Source organism: Python bivittatus, unplaced genomic scaffold (genome assembly GCF_059951505.1).
Source record: "Python bivittatus isolate LINGU-HERP-01145 unplaced genomic scaffold, Pbiv_v1 ctg000240_np1212, whole genome shotgun sequence".
In the NCBI taxonomy this organism is placed as follows: domain Eukaryota; kingdom Metazoa; phylum Chordata; class Lepidosauria; order Squamata; family Pythonidae; genus Python; species Python bivittatus.
In genome coordinates this window covers 2252896-2274617 of record NW_028277051.1, presented here as the reverse complement: position 1 = coordinate 2274617, position 21722 = coordinate 2252896, and the positions used below count along the sequence as shown (strand labels likewise).

The following is a 21722-nucleotide window of genomic DNA, read 5'->3' as shown; positions in this document are numbered from 1 at the left end:
GACACCGAACCAAGCCTCCCAGCTGGACACTTGGGCCAAAGCGGCCCAGCCCCAGGCCTTGAGGCCATCTCTGCACAGAGATGACCTTGCGGAAGGTCTGAGGAGACCGTTAGGAAAACAGGAGCTGAGCCCGGGAAAATGAGGCCGCGTGAGAAAGAAACTCAAGGCTGCCCCGCCTTGATTCTCTTTAGTATCAGAGGGAGGGACGGGGAAACACCGTCAGGCTTGCAAGGTTCTGTTATCGTAGCTTCTATCACTAAAGTAGAGTCCTAGTATTTGTTGGGGTGCCTGTTTGGTGACCTGGCCTCCCTTGAAGGGCTGACCGTCTTTAACCCTCAACAGCATCCCGGAATCTGATTTGCAAAGCAGCCCCTGCAGAGGGGGCCAGGAGAGCTTTCCAACAAATTAAAGCCAACAGTTCATCCCTTTGCTCCTAATTCCATTACCGTAAGCTGGAAGACAGGGGGCACATTTAAAAATAAGTAAATGATGCCGCAGGAGAAGTATGTGCCCCCCTCCCCTCTCTCTAAGCAGAGCTAAACAATCTGCCTGCCCTCTACAGACCTCCTTCTGCACTTCACTCTTCATCGAGGAAATCTTGATTTTCATGTCTTCCAGATCATGGTCAGGCATGGCCTGGACGTGCGGACACAGGTCTGACTCTTCCAACGATGGGAAGACCAGCTCAGCCAAAGGGATGTACCACTTGCACTCATACTGTTGGTGTTTTCTGCGGAAAGAGGACCAACCTCAGCCTGAAAGGATTCTACCACCAATTTGGGTCCCACCTGGTTTTATGCACACCTGGGCAGCCCTCTTTGAAAACTCCTTGTCACCTTAATGTCCTTTCAAAAGTTGAGAGGTAGTCCTCAACTTATGATCATTCGTTTAACAACCATTCGAAGTTACGACGGCGCTGAAAAAGTGACTTACAACCGGTCCTTGCACTTATGACTGTCACAGTGTCCCCATGGTCATGTGATCAAAATTCGAGCACTTGGCAACTGGCATGTATTTACAAGCATCCTGGGGTCACGTGATTGTCATTTGAGACCTTCCCAGGAGACTTCTGACAAGCAAAGTCAATGGGGGAAGCCCGATTTACTTAATGACCACAGCGAAAAAGGTCATAAAATTGGGCGCGACTCACTGAATGAATGCACTGCTTAGCGATGGAAGTTCCAGTCCAAATTGTGGTCATAAGTCGAGGACTACCTGTATTTCAGTTGATGTGACTCCGAGTGGCTAATGTAAGTTAAAAACTCAACCAAGCCAAATATTAATAAATATACATAATGGCAGCTGAAGATAACGATCACCATAAATAACATGTTGATCTCCCCGGCCCCATTAACCTCCCGACCCCCATGCCGAGAATAACAGCCATGTTTTTAAGGCTTTACGAAATATCAGCCGAGTCAGGACCAACCGGATCTCGAGGAGGATGGTGTCCCGAAGGGCAGTGTGAAGACAATTTGCCCAATCTTTCTTCTCTCTGCAAACGTGCGCCTGCAGCATTAAATACTCAATATAAAATCCCATGTTGAGTTAAACCACACTAGGGAGCAATATGAGGGTAGCCAGAGGTACCGTGATAAAAAAAAATTAAGGGGAACAGCTTAAACAGTGGCAAACTAAGCTAAAATCTAACTAATTTGCTATTTATATGTTTTTGCTGATCAGAGGCCCAATGAGAAAGGCAAATCGCGCAGATAGACAGAAGGGTTGGTGTAGTTTGATGGAGAAAATATTCTATTATCCTGATTCACCCTAGAGGAATATTCGCCTCCCAGCCCACTTCTTCTCCCTGAACTCTTTGTTGTATTCTCAATGGATGTGACAGGCGTGACTTCAAGAACAGCAGTCCAACTTTGCTTTTTTTTTTCCTCTTCCCTCCTCCTCCTCTTTTCCTCTTGCAATGCATTGTAGGCTGTCAGCCCCAGGGCAGAAAGTATCTCTTTTTAAATTGACTTTACATCAATAAATTTACAGGGTCCACTGGAGTTGAGTGGCCAGTACGTTTGAATGAATGAATGAATGAATGAATGAATGAATGAATGAATGAATGAATGAATGCCTCTCTGAAATATTTTTTGGCAGTAAAGCAGGCTTAAAAGGCTAAAGAAAGAAATGAATGGTCAGCAGGTATATCAGGGCCCGCTGAGCCCTGCTCATGTAATAGAAAGCCCGTCTTTCAGTAGATTTCAAGAATGCACTGGATACTTCTCACCTTGAAAACGGCCAGCAAGTTTTATGCAATTTATGATGGTGTTTTACGTGTATTTTTTATGTTTTTTCTTGTTTTTAAATTGTTTTCTTGTTCTTTTTCTTGTATTAAATACATTTTAATTGTTTGCAAGCCGCCCAGAGTCATATACAGTACAGCAGGGTTCCTCAACCGTGGCAACTTTTAAATATGTGGACTTCAACTCCCAGAATTCCCATGCTGGCTGGGGAATTCTGGGAGTTGAAGTCCACACCTCTTGAAGTTCCCCAGGTTGAGAAACCCTGTAGTATAGGTAGTCAGCGTCCACAACTGGGACCAGCAACTCCATTGCTAATTCTACTGCCGCCCTCTCCTTTGACTCTGCTTGTCGCAAGCCGGTTGCGAAGCACACAAATGGTGGTCATGTGACCGCAGGATGCTGCGACAGTCATAAATGCGAGGACTGGTTGTAACGTTACTTTCTCAGCGCCGTTGTAACTTCAAACAGTTTCTAAATGAGGCCGTCGGTAATGAGGACTATCTGTATGTGAGACGGGCAGCTCTCATCTGTATTTGAATAAAAAACAAAATAAAATTAAATAAATAAAATAAAATCGGGGGGAACTGGTAGTCAACCATATGGATTTCCTTGGGTGGGGGATCCTAAAGGACTTGGTAACAAGTGCCCTCTGTCAGCTGTGGTTTGGATAAAGATAAGGTGGAAGTTGAGTCCTGGTGAGATTCCTGTCTTGGCAACAATATGGAAGTTATCACCCTGGGATCTCCTGGTGGTCCCCCATCCAAGGTCTATTGAGCCGTCACCTCACTTAGCATTTTTTAAGACCAGCCAATGTCAGCTAGGTGCTGCTGTCTGCTGTGACATAAACAGTAAAGTCTCCTTGAAATCATGTTCGAATCCTGGTTGTCGGCAAGAAGACAAAAGTGGTTCATAATAGCTTTCTTCTGGGATTTTTTTTTTCAATTTCCAAGCGTAGCCTACAGCTGTGGATCTCCTGGTGGCCTCCTATCCAAGGACTACCCAGATCTGACCTTCCTTAACTTTTTTTGAGGTCAGCCAAGGTGGGTTAAGAGCTGCCACGAGGCAACTTCGCCAAAGAGAACTGCAAAAGGCAGAGAGATTCCCCCACGTCCCCCACTGTGGATTTTCTGCACAGATAGTAAGAATCAAAGCTTGAAGTTGGAAGGGGTCTGCAAAAGGACATCTAGTCCAACCCCTGCTGCTGCAGGAAACATCTACTGGGGCATGCCTGTCCTGTCATTGGGACCCACCCCTCTGGGTCCTGCCCGAGACAACGTCCCTCGTTTCAAACATTTCATGCGCAGTCTTGCGTGGCCGCGTAGCCGCTTGCCACCTGAACCCTACGGGCTCCTCTTCCCCGAGTCTCACCCCACTCCCGTTTTCTTCAACTTGGCACAGAGCAGCACGTCCGTAAAGAGGAAAACGTGGCGCAGCTTGCGAGAGCCCTCGGCCACCTCCACCAAGAAGCCATCTTTGACCAGCTGACGGGTCTGCAAAGAAGGAAGAACGGGTCAAAATCCAAAATTCCACAAATGCACAGCACTTTTCAAATTGGACAGGACAGGGCCTGTTCAGGATGGCACACTCAAAGGCTACGGACAACTGGTACAGGCAGTCCTCGATTTATGACCACAATTGGGACCGGAACTTCCATTGCTAAGCAGTGTGGTCGTTAAGTGAGTCACGCCTGATTTATGACCTTTTTTGCCACGGTCATTAAGCAAATCTAGCTTCCCCCATTGACTCTGCTTGTTGGAAGCCGGCTGGGAAGGTCGCAAATGGCAATCACGTGACCCCAGGGCGTTGCAACCATCATAAATACATGCCAGTTACCAAGTGCCCAAATTTTGATCACGTGACTGTGGGGACACTACGACGGTTGTAAGTGCAAGGACCAGTTGTAAGTCACTTTTTTCAGTGCTGTTGTAACTTTGAACGATTGTTAAACAAACAGTTGTAAGTCGAGGACTATCTGTATATGTGAAAGCTAATCTTGGGTTGAAAGATAACCCTGCCCTGCCCTGCCCTGCCCTGCCCTGCCCTGCCCTGCCCTGCCCTGCCCTGCCCACAGATTTAATTCTGGGTAGAGTCAGAAAAAGGCACTGTTCCTTATTCTGCAGCATCCAAGAGGGCACAGGGAAAAAATACGCAGCCTCTGCTTCCAAAACAGTCCGAAGCAAAAAGAGCAGGGCTCTGCCCCTGAGAGGTTGCTTCAGGCATCAAACTGATTTACTCAAAAATAATACACAGGCTTGGAATCACACAACAGGGAGAAACCGTGCCTCCTCCTTCCCAAGGCACAGCGTTCATCTCAATCATTACAACTGGTTTCTTGACTCCAATGGAGCCTCCAGGCACAGAGGCAGTGTATCTTGAATGCCAGCAGTATCCACAGCAGGAGGAGCCTCCTTGGCTCGCAGGCCACTGCTGGAACCCCCAACTGGTCTAGAGAGAATGTCAGTCTTTTTCTGGGGTCCCCCCAATGCCGTGGGTCTGGCATCGCCCGAGCCGAACCGCCCACTTGCCTCTCCTTTGGGCGTGGTGACGGCCGTTCTGCGGGGATCAATGTCCTCATTGATGCTGGAGAGGAAGTTCTGGGAAATCCGAAGGGCGTCCTGGAGCAGCGGGTAGTCGGGGTGGTCTGAGGGCGTGTGCTTCAGCAGATCCTGGACCCCAAAAGAGCATTTTTGGAAACCAAACAGGACCCCAAAGCCAGCTTCCCAGCGCGACCCCGTCCTAAAAGATCACCCAAATCTCTCCCAAATTGGAACAGCACATCGCGCTGACCATTCTCCATTAGTCTAAAAAAAGGAGTGCCCCGTTTTCGCAAGGAGCCACCGAGCAGCTTAGCTTTCCCCCAGCTGATCTAGCAGGAGTCCAGCTCCCAGAATTCTCTGGGGCCAGCTTGGCAGGGCCTTCTGGGATTTCAAGGCCCCAACCCAGTGGAGGGGCTTTGGCTGCAAAAGAGCTGCCTGAGGTCATCTGCCCAATTCCACCTCCCCATCTGCAAAATCGGGGTAACAAACTTTTCAAGGGTGTTTTAAGGACTCTCTTCCCGAAATTCTCTGCCGAGCCTTCGGCTTCCCAAACGTCTCCCTCTGTTCCCAAGGAGGACAAGGGAGCAGACTCAATGTTTGCAAAAATAGCCCCCCGCAAAAAGAAAATAAGGGGATAGATCAGTGTTTCTCAAACTTGGCAAGTTGAAGATGTGCGGACTTCAACTCCCAGAATTCCCCAGCCGCACATCTTCAACTTCCCAAGTTTGAGAAACACTGGGATAGATGCTAAAGAACCCACTGTGCGGACTTCAACTCCCAGAATTCCCCAGCATAGCATAGCTGGCTGGGGAATTCTGGGAGTTGAAGTCCACACATCTCCAACTTGCCACGTTTGAGAAACACTGGGATAGATGCTAAAGAACCCACTGTGTAGACTTCAACTCCCAGAATTCCCCAGCATAGCATAGCTGGCTGGGGAATTCTGGGAGTTGAAGTCCACACATCTCCAACTTGCCAAGTTTGAGAAACACTGGGATAGATGCTAAAGAACCCACTGTGCGGACTTCAACTCCCAGAATTCCCCAGCATAGCATAGCTGGCTGGGGAATTCTGGGAGTTGAAGTCCACACATCTCCAACTTGCCAAGTTTGAGAAACACTGGGATAGATGCTAAAGAACCCACTGAAATTAATCAGCTGGGAAGGAAAAGGGATTGGAATAGAGTAGGCTTGGAAAGGGCATGACAGACTGGCTGGCAAGCGGGAAGCTCTTCACGGTGCAACTTTTGGTCGCAGTAGGCCTACGGATAACCTTCCTTCTAGAATTTCACCTTTCTTTACAAAAAAAAATAGCACACACACATACATGGGCGGGGTGCAAGGTTTTATAAAGGCCCAATCAGGGCCAACCCCCCCCCCAATTTGGAAGGGCGTCAATTTGCTCCAACGCCCGTATCAGATGGGGCTGGGGGGGGCTCCCCATCTGATGGCAGGAGACCGAAAACGCTTCCTCTCCTCCCGCCACTCCCCTTGGGGTTTTACTCACGTGTAACACGTTGGTGCTTCGAGTAACGCGATTTATAGGTTTATACAGCAACGCTATAGATGGGGGGAAGAAGGAAAAATAATGGTGAGAACAAGGAATAGGTCCGGGTGGGGTGGGGGCTGGAACCGAGCAATAAACCTTTCAACGGTTCTGAAAAAGTTAAAGTGGCTAAGATGTAGTCCAGGGCTGGCTTTCAAACAAATCTTGATTATTCCCCTCCAAAGCAACAAATCGTTTAGAGCATATAGCCCCCTCTTCTACAAGAATATATATTTCAATGCACTAACGAGCAACATCCGTTTTTTTCCCGATGACGAACAGGAGGGACGAATTAACAGAAACTCAGTCGCGCTTTTTCTGTTAATCTGCCTGCTCGGCTGCCTCTGGCGGGATTTTACGGGTCGCGTTTTTAAGAGGGGAGGTACGACAAATATTTTAATGCACAGACCCTCCCGTTCGCTTTATGGAGCTGCTGAAGTTTTGATACCGGACCTATCGAGGCGCATAACTGGAAATGCTTATGACATTTACCGAACCTTGCCTACGGCTCATCGGCAGTTATGCGCGTCCAACAGAACTGCTCCTCGCCCGTTCCCGATTCATTCTTTTAGAATGAATTTCATTTCGGCCTCCGCCAAACCGTTTACCCGCGCTCTGCACGGGAACGATTTCGGCTTTGGGGCTGCCTTCTGGGTCCGTGGCGAACTGCCGTAACCACAGCTCGATCTGCGGGAAGCCTTGTGGGGTTTAAATGAAAACGTAACTCCAACCTAATCCTTGGGAAAGGCAACCCCGTTCTTCTTTTTTTCTTTCCCATCGCGTCATTTCCGAAGTTAGACCCACTTTTGCAAGGGGGGGGAGGCAAAAAGTTTAGTGCTGTGCGGGCGCAGGAGGAAGAAACTGCTTCGTTTTCCCCAAGGGCTCTGTTCGCCCTCAAACAACTGATATTCTCAAATGGAATAAAACTGTGTTGCGCCACAGGAAGGGACAAACCGCAGAGAAAGGCAGGAGAAAGCGTCACAGCATTATCGTTACTGTTGTTATAGGTAGTCCTCGCTTAACAATCGAATTTGTTGTTAAGAGGGGCAGTTGTTAAGCGGGTTGCGCCCAATTTTACAACCTTTTTTTGCAGCGGTCATTAAGTGAATCACCGTGGCCGTTAAGCGAATCACAGGGTTCTCCACTGATTTTGCTTGCCGGAAGCTGGCTGGGAAGGTCGCAAATGGTGACCGCGTGAATCCAGGATGCTGCAACTGTTTTAAGTGTGAGCTGGTTCCCAAGCGGGGTGGGGTGGGGGGTGTGCTACAACAGTTGTAAGTGCAAGGGCTGGTTGTGAGTCCCTTTGTTCAGCACCACTGTAATTTCAAACAGTCACTAAACGAATGGTCGTTAAGTGAGGACTACCTGTAATATTATATTTATTTTTAAATTTGCACACTGCCCAACCCCCAAATTTGGTGGGGAAACTAGTTTTAAACAAGAAGCAGTGAGCATCCATATGTACTTTTCAGTACCACTGGTGCTTAAAAACTAAAAACAGGGAAGGAAGCCTATTGTAAATTTCCGGACTCCCTCCAGTATGCTGGACTTCAACTCCCAGAATCCATCTCCTGGGGGATTCTGGGAGTTGAAGTCTAATACCAACAGTAAGGAGGCTGGAATAGGCCCGCATCTACACCAGTGTTTCTCAACCTTGGCAACTTCCAAGATGTGTGGACTTCAACACCCAGAATTCCCCTAGCCAGCACTTGCTTAGCACAAGTTTTCTCAAGTGGGAGAGCGCCAAATGACAAGTAAAGCCCCCAATTTTAACTCTTGATTTTATGCACATGTTCACGTAGTTTTTATGGCAGCAATACGGGAGTGGTCTGTCACTGCCTTCTTCCCATCCCGTCCTGGTGGTCTCCCATCTAACTAGATCTGCACTTGCTTTTAGGGTCCAAGCCTAGCAAAATGAGCAAAAGAGAAAAGAAAAAAAATATGAAGGAGCTGAAGGAAATCCCAAACTACCCCGTTATAAATCCTATACCTCCAAATTAAGTCCTTTATATATTTTTGTGTCCTTCAACGCCTTAGTTTGCTCACCCTTGTGGGGGAATTGTTTTTTAATTTATTTTCACGGGCAATCTCCAAAATCAAGCACCGGAAACTCAAATCAGACCTCCCCATACTAAACATTGTAAAAAAAAACGCATTTCCTTAATTGCGTGCAAGATCAATTCTCGTATATCCATCTACGGTTACCCAGATTTGATTTCCTGCTTGGATCTGGCAATTTAGCAAGAAAACTTTCTTTTTCACCGCTCTGCAAGTCAACAAACTGTTCATCCACAAAACCTGATTAACAACTAGCAAATGATGGTTTTTATTCACTTTGACATGGGTACCCCATCGGAATCTGAGATTGCACCGGCAAAAGGAAGACAGGAAGAAGAAAAAAGGAATGAAATAGAAATATCCTTATTGCAGAATATTTAAAAGGAGAAAAACAAAGTTTTAGAAAACGGCTCTCCCATCCCCAAATCTTCTTTCTTGCATTTAAAAAGAATCCCAACCCTCCGGGGAAAGACCCCCGAGATGCGTTGGGCTGCAGCCCCCAGGTTCCCATCCAGCGTGGGCACTGGAGAGGCTTATTGGAATAATGGGAGTTGTAGTCTAACATATCTGGAGGGCCCTGGGGGAGACAAAGATGACCCAAAGCATTTCAGGCCTGAAGAAGTGGTTTAAAAAAAGTCCTCAAACTTCTTTTTGGCGCTAGAATTGGCCATTTGATGGTTTTGGGGGTTTTTTGGGATTTGTGAAATCACAGAATGCTAGAATTGAAAGGGATCTCAAGAGGACATCTAGTCCAACCCCTGCTCAGGGTAGGATCCACTAGAGCAGTGTTTCTCAACCTTGGCGACTTGAAGACGGGTGGACTTCAACTCCCAGAATTCCCCAGCCAGCCTTGCTGGCTGGGGAATTCTGGGAGTTGAAGTCCACCCGTCTTCAAGTCGCCAAGGTTGAGAAACACTGCACCAGAGCGTCTCGGATGGATCCAGGCTCAGTTGACAGACCTCTAGAAAAAAAAAATAACAATCTCTTTGTGTGGCCCCCTGTTCTGTGATTTATACATCTAAATCAAGAAAATAAATAAATATTAAGCGGGCTGACTTTCCATTTTTAAGGCCGCCCACTCGTCAGGTGTTTGGATCAGAAGGTTCGGCAAACTCCGCTGGTGAAAGTTGATTTTTATTTATTTATTACTCCAATCTCGACAGCCGCCCATCTCAAATGTAAGACTCACAAACAATGAGAAACCATATTAAAAACCCCCAAACAAGACCACAACTTACATTTTACAAATCGGGGTGATTATTTTAACCTCGGACGCTGTGGTTCGAAGGGGGGAGCTGCTGCTGTTTTAATTTTGTACGGTGCCCAGAGTCCCTTCTGGGCGATGGGTAGCCGTATGTATTATATTAATCAAATCAATCAATAAAATAAAGCAACGAGTCTGGCCAGGTCCCCAAAGGGCTTACGCCATCGCCAACCGAGGCAAGGATTATGGAGGGGAACAGGATGAACATTTATTGCAAAGGCACCCTCTGTGCATCCCAGTAGATCAACTGCACTAGATTCTGACACAACATCTCCTTTTTACACTCCAAGCCACTTCCCTCCCACCCAAAAATCAAGCTGTTCTGAAACAGACTAAGCCAGGAAACCCGGCCACCCTGCTTGGACCACGGTACCCGGTGCACAGCAGGGGCCAGTCCCACCTTTCCAACAACCCCACCAGCAGAGGGACAAGGGGTCGGTGGCTTGTTCTAACCCCAGCTGGTCCCTCATCTCCTTGAAAGCTTGTCCCCAACCCAGGGGCTGAACCCCAATCTCCGTTCCCGTGGGAGAACTGGAAAAGGACACCACCCAGGCTGGGGGACCCCAATCCCACCTCCCACGACTTGGGTGCCCGAGGCCAGGCATGGCAGTGGCGAGGTGGGAAACCCTGTGAGCTCAACTGGTGACACTCAAGCCCCCCACCCTTAAATCACCCGTCGCTTTCAAAGAGAACAGCTGTTTGGGTAGGTAACCCTGAACCTGCCCAATGTCATCCTGGTTACGTGTCCCAAACCTTGCGGGTGACAATGGAGGGGGGATGAATGACCACCCACCCCCGCCATTAATGGACAGACACGAGTGGGACAAGGTAGAGGAACAAGGGACAAACGGGGGAACAGCCACACCCCCTTTTCTCATCCAGGCATTGCCAAGGACTGGATTAAAAGACGCAGCCGCTTGGAGATAATCACGGGAGGGGGCACCACCGGACCCTCCAATTCACCAGCTGCTGGCAGAGCCGGGGCCCCAGAACCTCTGGACCACCCCAACTTGCGCCCAGGAGCACCTGAATCTGGCTTATGAACAGAGCAGGATGGAGGGGGGATTAGCAGAGAGAAAAATCCAAATTCTGGGGAACAAAGAAATCGCCAAGTTGGAACTCCGGAGCAGAGTGAGAAGGGGAAGGGGAAGAAGACCCTCCCCTGCCATTGCAAAGACAAAGCCTTCCCCTCCCCCCGGCATTTTGGGGAGGGGGAGTGCCCACCGGCCCCCGGCAAGCCCCCTTGGAGGAACGGTGCTCTGCGAAGAAGCCCCCTCCCCGTCCAGCAGCTCTTGTGGGAAGGGGAGGGGAAAGCAGGGGAAGGGGTCGCCCGGCAGGAGCCCACCGTAGGTGCAGTTACAGCAAAAACGGACGATGAGGAGGATCTCCATGGCACCATCGTGGCCGGCTGCATCGGTGGTCCGCCAGCTGTTGGGGAAGCGGCTCCCGAGGCGGCGGCAGCCGGTGGAAGAGAAAGGGGAGGGGGAGGGAGAAGAGGGAGTGAGGGGCTGCCAAACGCTGCGAGCATGCCAAAGAGGGCAGCCCCCTCCTCTTTCTCTCCCCAGGAGCAGGGGAAGGGCTCACCGCCAACACACGCCAGGCAGATCCTTCATCTCGCGGGGACCCCGGGAAGGGAAGGCAGACAAAGGATGGGGACACATCACCTGATAGGCTGAAATACACCCCCTCCCACCACCACCCCACCACCCCAAAACAGGAGAGCAGAGACTGGTTACCTTCCATGGTGACAAAACTGTGGGTCCCCTTCACTTTCAGCTCCTGCAAAAAGGAAAAAATCAGCAGAGGCCACGACAGCAGCTGGACCCCGGAAGGAAGACCCCTGGAGGTCAAGGGGGCCTGCCCCGAAGCGAGCGCATCCAGGGGCCTGGCCCCAGCTGGGGGGTCCAGGCGGCTCTTCCTGGCCTTTCCCTTCCTCATAATTTTCCAGGGAGAAAACTACCTCCGAGCCAGCCCAAGGGAGCATCGGGCGGAGGACGGTTTCTTGAGCGAGCAAGTGCCTCGGAGGGCGTGCAAAGGGGGGCTTGCAGCCACAGCCGAACACGGCTGCCTGCCGCGGAGGCCAAAGGCATACTTGCACGCACATGCACGCATGCACACACCCCTGGGCTTTGGGAAGAAAAGACTTCGAGACAAAAGGCTTCTGGGAGGAGGAACAGGAATAAAAGTGGACTTGCAGCGGCAGAGATAACGGCCCGCTGGACTCCTCTTAAACTTAGGCAAGGCGCCCATTTTGCCCTGCTTGCACTGGAAAAGTCAGAAACGAACACAGAAAGCTCTTTGACCTTGCACACTTACTCTCCCCACATTTTTGCACCCCAGCATTGTCTTGGACCAATAATCCCTGAAGCCCAGCTCTTTGAGCAGGGTACTCAAAAGCAGGCTGAGCGGCCATTTTGGGGAAGGTGAGATAGCTTGCCACGAACTGTGGAAGATCCATTTATTTACGGTGCTGACCGCCTATTGCACAGTCCAAGATTATGTTCTCTCCGCACTGTCCCCTCCCTAGTTCGGACATCTGCGCATGTCAACATGCAAAGCGCATGTTCTGTAATGGCCCCTCCCCAAAGCAAACATCCGTAACATCTGTTATGTACAATTTTGCCTGCTGCATGACAGAGGCCAACAGCTGGTCAGCTGCAAGATATAAATGAACAGCCCGTATTGAAATGGGATTTGGCCACAGACATTCCTTGGGAGATCCATCTTCCTCTACTTGCATTAATCTAGAAAGCGCCACTGAGATCCACAGGAAAAAAAAAAATTCCCATTCAGCCACAATTTCACTAATTCTGACACGTTCGGGCTTGTCATCTGCTGAAATTCGGAAACTGGAGCATTAACTCACGTGGTTTGGGCTTGGCCTGTTCTTGCTGTATTGGGGACTGGAATTCACATGAAATCCTTGATTTTTGATTTAGGAAGGGACCAAGAACATGGGCTTTTTACGCATGGGGGACAATCGAACCAAACGTTTTGTAACACTGGAGAAGAGTAATGCACAATATCCTCTTTGTGAACATTTGCTATGAATCTTTTTTTAATAAGGGACAAGCATTTTGAAGCAAATCTGTTAAACGTTTATGGCATCTCTTGTTCACGATACCGATTTTTAATGCCTTTGTTTTGTTTTACACTTTAAAATGTTATACCTCATTATTGTTATTACTGCTATATCTTTGTTTAACAACGAGCTTTTTTTAAAAAAAGGAGGAGGAGGTTAATCTCTCATCGCCTGTTCAGTCTCACGGCTTGTTATAATGGGATTTAGCAGTGGGTGTCAACAGTCTTCACTGAAACTCACCTCTGATATTTTCTGGAACTGAATGTTATTTTGGCTGCATTTTTCAGCTGTCTCCAGTGCAATTTTATAGTTGTCCACAAAAGCTTTGTAAACCCCCAGCTGGGAAGCCTGTTGTGGAGAGAAAGGGTATTGACTATGGAGAAAAACTCCATAATTGCCAAAGCCATCAGAAGTTGATTCCCTCAGATCCACTGGATCTTGTTCCTTTTTTTGCTCATCTCTACGGTTAAAATCTCACATCCAAAAAGTTTTGGCAGGCCAAAAAGGACTTAGTCCAGCAAACTCCAGATGTGTTGGATTAGAGCTCCCATCATCCTCAGCCTGCCCACCTGCAGTCTGCAGAATCTGGGGTCTGCAATCCCAGCTCACCCAAAGGGCATCTGTGATTTATGCCACAAAACCACCGTGTAATTTGGAAAACTGTATCTGCTCAGGTCTGCACGGGCCACCCCTTGCCCCAAAGGAAGAGGGGTTCAGGGGCTCCCTGAAAAAACAATCATGATAGATAGATAGATAGATAGATAGATAGATAGATAGATAGATAGATAGATAGATAGATAGATAGGAGAAACCCAATTCTGTATGCAAAATGCTTGGCTAGAGTTGGATACCGAGGGGCAACAGAGATGCTTGGAATCTCCTCCTTCTCTTCCTGGAATTGTGCACTGCAGCCCCCCCCCCCCCATATTCCACTTTCAAGCCACTCTTTCTGCTAAAAAGTTCCCCCAAAAGTTTTGCCAAAAAGGGCTTTTTCAGGCAAGTTCTGATTCGGCAAAGGGAGCGTCTGCTGCTTCCTTGCCCAGCAGCTCTTCCAATATTCAACAGGCAGGACCTGCTTTCATCTTCTCTCCCCCACTACCTGCCCCAGGTAAGATCCTACCCAACATGACTCCTAAGACAGGATCTTCTTCCCACTCCCTTTTCCCACGTAGCTTCATCTCCTCGGTGGGCACTTCAGCATCTGGGCCCCTGGCTGTGCAATTCTCTCCCCTGCCCCACTTGGCTCCGTGCATCCATTTAAGAAAGATTTGAAAAAGTGTTTATCCAGTAAAGCAAACCAACTGGTGGAAAGGGTTGTGAGCAACGTGTTTTATGTAAAACTTATTAGCAAAGTTAGTTGCTGGGTCAGCTGAGGATTTTTATCATTGCATGAGCAGGAGATGGTAAATATATCTCGATGTTCACAGATTTTATTCCTCTTGTATAATTTTAACTGCTGTTTATTCTTATTTCTTCACATTTTTATTGTGGTTGGACACATCCCAGCGGAGGAGCGTTATAAATAAAATTTTGTTTGTTTCTCTGTCTGTCTTCCTTGTAAGGGTGGTTTCTAGCCACCAGCAATGCCACCCCGGAAATGTCCAGTTTGTCGGCACCCTTCTTAAGGGTGGCACTCAGCCTTTCTGACATAAATCCCACTTTTGTAAGAAAAGGTCTTCAGAATTTCAGGGCCCTGTGACAAGCAAGAGGCAGCGTCTGCAACATGACATCTCATCTCCACGTAAAGGACCTGCAGTCGCCAAACAGGGGAAATTCTTTAATTAACACCCCTGTCCCCAAGAGAGGGCCCTCCAAATAGATTCCATTATCCATAGCCGACAGAAGCTGGCGATGGGTCTGATAGTCCAAAACGTGGCAGATGGCATTTCATTTGGAAAGCTGGAGTGCATCCTTCCAAAACCAGAATAACAAGAGTTCGCATACATATTTTCTTAACATAGCCCCAAACAGAAGAACGTCCAGCCCGATGAACAGCTCAAGAGATTATCCCAAAACAGCTAATCAGAAAGGTACCAAATGGTTGATTTGATAACATAAGTCTATTTTATAGCTTAGATTATCTTTCTTCCTGCCAAAATAGCATTTTAAAAGTATTAGCCTTTCCCTTTAGAAATTCCCCTTAGAAATTCCCTTTCTAAAGCAAAAGGCTAATATTTTTAACTGTTATTTTGACAGAAGTTAATTCTGTGCATTTGTTTGGGAAGATGCATTGCTGTTGTAAAACACTTTGGAAACCTGCTTTGAAAAACAAGGTGCAAATATTTAAGGCTAAACCCTAAAACCCTACCTAATCAAAGGAACAGAAAATCCTGACAAACATTCAGGTCAAGCAACACCTAGAGCAGTGTTTCTCATCCTTGGCCATTTTAAGGACTTCAGAGTTGTGGACTTCAGCTCCCAGAACTCCCCAGCCAGCATGCTTTAAGATGTGCAGACTTCAACTCCCAGAATTTCCCAGCCTGCATGCCTAAAGGCAGCTTTTTAATCTGCATTTAAAAGTTCTGTCTGATTCCACTGGGAAAAAAATATGGGAATCACATCAACCATGTTTCTGATTTCAATGGGACTACCAGGGTGTTTTCAGCAAGTTCCCCAAAAATACCAAAAATATTTATTTGGTGATTCCCTGTAATATGGCCATGCATATATGTTCTGGATGCGGTTGCTCCTTGACTGAAAAACTGGGTAAACATGTGCCCCCTCCTTCTTCCCAAATTCTGATAATATTTAGACTAAACCAAGGCTGAAGGGCGGGGGGGGGGCGGGATTTCCCACTCTTAATAAGTGACCTCATTTCTCTGAATTAATAAAAAACCCATATCCAAGGCTGGCAGCCAAAACTTTCAGAGGATGAAAAGAAGAGAAAGTGGGCCAGTCTCTCCCCACGCAGAAGCTTAGTCCAGACAAACTCTAAAACAAAACTGGCCATTTATGTAAAAAAAAAAAAAAAAAAAAAGACAGAGGAACAACTCATTTTTGCTCATCAAGGGGAAAGATGGTTCTTCAAATCCTTTAGCCATCACGACTATTTCCCTGAGTTCTCAAGTAAAAGGCGTAAAGACATTAGCTGTTCTCCATCAATATATTTTCAGAGGTAGACTGCCTTAGGACCTGGAAGATCTATTAACAAAGCTAATGGCTGGGTTCACATACTCTGGCTAAGCACAAAGTTTGCACCCAGATGTGATCTCCTTTCTCTGCTAGGCACACTAAACCAGAAACTAGCCAACTACAGTTCAGGGTACTATGTCCTGGGAAGCCTAGGTTAGTTGGATAAACCATGATTCATTTAAACATGAGATGTATGAATGCAGCTGGAGTGATTCTGCACACGAGGACAGAAGCTCGGCACACTGAACAGGGGCGAGGGTCGCACAGCCAGTTAATCTGTTTTTTAACCATGATTTACTGAATCAGCCCTAATGGGCTGGGTTCACACCGGACTGAGCTAAAGCAAACGAACACCGCATTATGGGTTAGAGCCAGGTGCGAAGCCGATCAATGTTTCCTTTATCCAATGGCGAGGCAGAAAGCCACGGATTGCAGAGGCAACCGGGACGTGGTGTTATGGCCCGAGTCACCCACCACGCAGCTCCACGGTTATCAGGGCTGCCTCCACGTTGACCATCCCCGACTGGCGCGATTCGCCCATTGCGCTGGGCTGCAAATCACAGCCAGGGTTCGGTTCAGGCCAGAGCAAAGCCCAAACTAAACCCGCTGGGGCAGATCTTGGTGGGCTGGGGGAGCCAGACCCCCCTGCACCCGTGAGCACTTAGGGGGACCCTTCCGTGTGGGGCAGAAGGCTGCCGAAAGAGCCGGTGGGGCCAGGAACCGGCAGGAGGCATGAGCCAGACTCACCAGCTTCTGGGTTTTTTTTCAAATATCTGTCTGTCTGTCTGTCTACCTTCCTACCTACCCACCCACCTGTTTACCTACGAACCCACCTACCTACCCACCTATTTACCTATCTACCTACCTATGTATCTATTTATCTACCTACCTAATTTACCTCCCTACCTCTCTATGTATCTCTTTATCTCTTTATCTCTTTATCTATCTATCTATCTATCTATCTATCTATCTATCTATCTATCTATCTATCTATCTATCTATCTATCTATCTACCTACCTACCTACCTACCTACCTACCTACCTACATATCTATCTATCTATCTATCTATCTATCTATCTATCTATCTATCTATCTATCTATCTATCTATCTACCTACCTACATATCTATCTATCTATCTATCTATCTATCTATCTATCTATCTATCTATCTATCTATCTATCTATCTATCTATCTATCTATCTAATCTACCTACCTACCTACCTACCTACCTATCTATCTATCTTTATTAAAAAATTCTGTTTTTTTAAAAAAAATCTACCTATCCATCTTTATTAAAATTTTAAAGAGAGAGATAAAAACGAACAAGAACTCATAATTAGAATGAAGAGAGAAGAAAAAGGAAAGAAACAGGGAAAGAACAGCTAAACGTGCAGAAAAGAAAGACAAAAGATAAAAATGGTAAAGAAGGGAGTTCCGATTTTCTTTACAAGTTAGAAGTATAAACGTAAATTAACCTCTTCCTTTAGGGCAGTGTCTCTCAACCTCAGCAGCTTGAAGATGTGTGGACTTCGACTCCCAGAATTCCATGCCAGCTGGCATGGAATTCTGGGAGTCGTAGTCCACACATCTTCAAGCTGCTGAGGTTGAGAGACACCGCTCTGTGGTCACAGCATTGCTCACATTTTTTCTACCAAACCACACGTCACCATTTCATTTTCTTCGGTTTCACGCCAAAAGGCGGCAACGAGGGCGACTCACCAGCTTCTGGAAGAGGTGCCCGAGGACCACCTCGCTGTCCCAGTTGTGCACGTGGGGCCAGAGACTGTCGTAGAAGTCCTTGTGGATCTCGTAGATGTCCTGGATCTTGTAGAAGATGGTCTCTATCTGCTGGATGGTGAGGACGGGCTGGGAGGTGGTGGCCGTGGCCCTCAGCGGCTTCATCGGCTGCGGGTGGGGAGGGAAGGACCATCAAAGAAGGGAATAACCCCTGGGACCCCCACCCACAAGCAAGGGAACAAGGATCTCTCTTGGTTTGATTCATCTGATTTCTGAGATTTCCACCCCAACTTTCCTCCAGGAACACAAACAGCCTTCCACGGGGATCTCCCTTATTTTTTATCCCCACAACCACAGCCCTGTGAGGGAGGCTGGGTGGAGAGAGAGGAACTGGCCTGAAATCAGGGAGTTTCTGAGGCCAAGGGTAGATTTGAACCCAGACCTTCCCAGCCCTAACCCAACACTTTCACTGCTATATCACTCATGGCCACATCATCTATGGCACTGGCCCCTGGGGGCACAACCTTTCCCATCACCCCCAGCCATTATGGAGGTGCTGGCTGCAGATGGAAGCTGTAGTCCAGTGTTTCTCAAACTTGGCAACTTTAAGATGGGTGGACTTCAACTCCCAGAATCCCCTAGCCAGCATGCTTTAAGATGGGTGAACCTCAACGCCCAGAATCCCCCAGCCAGCACGCTTTAAGATGGGTGGAAGGCCTCCTTTGCAAGGAGGAGAGGGCCTTCGTGCAAAGTCCTAGTAAATCTCATTCTGCATTTTCTCAGGAGATGGCCCATGAGGGCCAGGAACTTGCTTTCTGTTTTTAGAACGGAAGCAGAGGTTCTAAGCAATCTGGATTCCCGGTCATTCTTCCAAGCCTCTATTTTCTGAGTCCTTGCAGAAGTGTGCTAATGTTGCATCTTTTTAATAAAAAAATGATTTTATTAAAATTTTAAAAAAGAAAGATGAAAACTAACAAAAACTAATATAGAGGGGAAAAAAGGAAAAGAAGAAAAGAAGAAAGTAAACAAAGAAAATATAAAGAAGTAGCTTCCAATTTTCTCTACAACAGTTGTAAGTATAAATTTACCTCTTACTCTATGGTTACAACATGACTCTCGTTTTTTCTATAAACTATTTTTTTCCTAATCATCAAAACCAGAAGTTCGTCTTTTTTCTCTTTCACGCAAGAAGTCTGTAAGGGGTCTCCAGTCAGCAATAAAGGTAGATCCTGCCTTTTCTCCAATCAGAGAAGTCAACGTGGCCGTCTGAGCCAGTTCCGCCATCTTTGCCCCCCGTTCCCCCGTTGTGGGCCATGCCGAATCCTTCCCCCTTGGCCTAACGCTGCATCCTGATGACGCCCCCCTAATTCAGATGGGCAACGTCTCACCACCCCCGGGACTTAAAGTTCAATAGCGAAGAGGAGTCTTGGAAAACACCCAGCCGTCTCTTCTTAGAAAGGCTGGAAAGCTTTAGAAAAATCCCCACCCTCCACCCCACGGTCCTTCCCACTTCCACCTTCCACGGGTTTCGCAGGGAACCAGAATAAAGGAGAAGAGAGACTCGCCCCCTCGCGGTCCCCGTGGCTGTTGTGCAAGGCAAGGCAAGGCAGACCCGGCTCGGCTCGGCTCGGCAGCCGGGCCAGGAACAGGAACTGAGAGCTATCAATATTCCCCCTGGGGAACCTGTTCCAGATGTGGCGGGAGAAGAGACTTTCTGCGAAATAAGACGTGCGGAACTCCCTGCCGCAAGACGTGGCCTCATGAAGGGCTGCGTTTATAGGAAATTCTGCAGGATCGCAGTCGAGTCAGATCTCCTTCACATCAAGCTCAGTGCCTGGTAAGTCCGAGGGCAAGTCCATGGTGCTATCCGGGCAACATTACGGAAGCGGTTTACAGGTAGTCCTCGACTTATGACCACAATTGGGACCGGAACTTCCATCGACCATGCAGCGATGCAGTTGTTAAGTGAGTTGTGCTCAATTTTACAACTTCTTTTGCTGTGGTCGTTAAGCAAACCATATGGTCATTAAGCAAATCCAGTTTCCCCCATTGACTTTGCTTGTCAGAAGCCCCCTGGGAAGGTCGCAAATGGTGATCACATGACCCAGGGACACCGCAACCATTGTAAATACATGCCGGTTACCAAGTGCCTGAACTTTGATCACGTGACCGTGGGGACATTACAACAGTCGTAAGTGTGAGGACCAGTTATAAGTCACTTTTTTAACGCCATCATTTATTTTTATTTATTTGTATTTATTTATTATTAAATTTGTATGCTGCCCATCTCCCCCAACGGGTGACTCTGGGCGGCTCATAACTTCGAATAGTTGTTAAACGAATGGTCATAAGTCGAGGACTACCTGTATAGTGTTCTCTCTCTCTTTGTCAGGCCTAGCCCAAGGAACTCCAAGAGACCATGTAAATTCAGTCCAGCAATGTTTATTAGCTACAACCTCTAGCAAGAATCTTCCCAGACTGAAACCCCAGCTCCCAAGTAATGCCAGCCACAAGACTGTGAATTCCTCAGGGAGTTGGCAGTCTCATCCTCTTGTATCTCCCACGCGCCTCAGGAGATGAAAGAAAATGTTTTTCTCCCTGAGCCTGGCCTTCATAATTCCATTCCATCACACTCTTCTGGGATTTCCTAGTGGTCCCCCATCCAAGGAGTAGCCAAGCTCAACCCTCTATAGTTTCCAGCCCCCAACAAGGTCAGCCAGGGAGTACCAAATGTTCGGGAAGCCAGAATAAACTTCCTAAAAGTGCCTTGCCGTCTGTTTTGGAGACAAAAGTTGTTCTCTTTGATCCAAGAGCCCTTATTGACCACTGCGGGAAGAGAGACCTCAGAAAGGCCTCTCTTCTCGCAAGAACCCAATTTAGGGAACAAACCACAAACAGCTTTCACTCCTTGCATGCAAGCTTTCAAAGTGAAAACGACTGGCCGTCAGTGGGGAAACAGAGGCTGTTCCCACGGCTGCCAAAAGGACAGAGTTTTCACCCTCTTCCTTTTGCATGCTCGTGTGGCGTCTTCCTCCCCACTCCGCCCCCGCGAAAAAATCTGCAATTCTCCAACTTCCATAGTAAAAAAAATAATAATAAAAAAAAATCCATTTACGAGGCGCACGTGACCCCCCCAACCCCTGCCTTGGCCAGCCGCACTCACCAACAGCAGCGCCTCCAGCTGGTTGATGTACATCTCCTCGCTGGCCAGAAAGTCCTTGAGCACCAGCCTCCGCATTTCCACCCCTTTCCCGGCATCTTGTTCGCCCTGCGAAAGGGAGGGGGCAAAGTTAAAAGGGTCCCGGTCCCTCGGGGAGATCCAAACGAGGCTCGGCTGCGGAGGAAAATAAAGACGGGAGAAAGAGATCGTCCTCGCGCAAATGACGGTTCTTTCACACGCGCTTCCATGCCTATCGATGCGAGGCAGCGCATAGAAAAGGAGCAAGACACGGCAGGACAAAGAAATTAAAAGATAAGAGGAGGAGAAGGAAAGGAAGCTGAGTGGGGGTGTTTTATTCTTTCAACGTTTCACCCCTTCTTTCTTCAGCATCTCATCAACTCCGTCCTACCCCTCGTCCTGTTTTCCCTTCCTCTCGACCCATTCCCTCTTCCTTCAGATCTTCGGCTCACAACACAATCCTCATCCTTGGCCTTGTTCTTCCTGGTTTGGTTGCATTACTTTTTTATTCTTTTATTACTTTCACTTACTTTATTCTCTAAAACTGGCACCTGCCATTTAAATCAGTGTTTCTCAAACTTGGCCACTTGAAGATGGGCGGACTTTGCTGGCTGGGGGATCCTGGGAGTTGAAGTCCGCCCATCTTCAAGTGGCCAAATTTGAGAAACACTGATTTAAACACTGACCACCAGTGGAAAACTGGGGAGGGGTGGAAAACAGAAGGAATCAAAACCCACAACGTTGTGGAGTTCCCTCTCACATACACACGTGCATTTCCCAGCCACGATTAACACCAAGTCAGCTCTACGTGCGTCCCCATCAGGAAATTCCCTTGCAGGATAAGCTGTGCCAGTTTGGGAGGACCTGTCCAGCGAGAGTCCAATTTGAAACTAACTGGAGCAATTTTAGCCTCTGGAGGCCCAAAACATCCTTCTCAGTGG

At 47.8% G+C, this 21722-nt stretch overlaps 1 protein-coding gene across 3 annotated transcripts in view; it reads right to left on the bottom strand.

Moving 5' to 3' along the window:
• The window catches only part of ABR (ABR activator of RhoGEF and GTPase), a 119138-nt gene that overhangs the window by 44492 nt on the left and 52924 nt on the right, over positions 1 to 21722 (bottom strand). For 2 of the 3 annotated variants that reach the window (XM_088138759.1, XM_088138758.1), the window contains 8 exons: positions 20767 to 20871; positions 17586 to 17771; positions 12973 to 13080; positions 11387 to 11429; positions 6290 to 6342; positions 4772 to 4912; positions 3615 to 3736; positions 565 to 730 (listed from right to left, as the gene is read on the bottom strand). In XM_088138759.1, coding sequence (XP_087994885.1) covers positions 565 to 730; positions 3615 to 3736; positions 4772 to 4912; positions 6290 to 6342; positions 11387 to 11429; positions 12973 to 13080; positions 17586 to 17771; positions 20767 to 20871 — 924 coding nt within the window. Of the gene's footprint in view, positions 1 to 564; positions 731 to 3614; positions 3737 to 4771; positions 4913 to 6289; positions 6343 to 10995; positions 11119 to 11386; positions 11430 to 12972; positions 13081 to 17585; positions 17772 to 20766; positions 20872 to 21722 lie in introns of those variants that run through there. The other variant, XM_025169823.2, reaches the window with a different exon arrangement.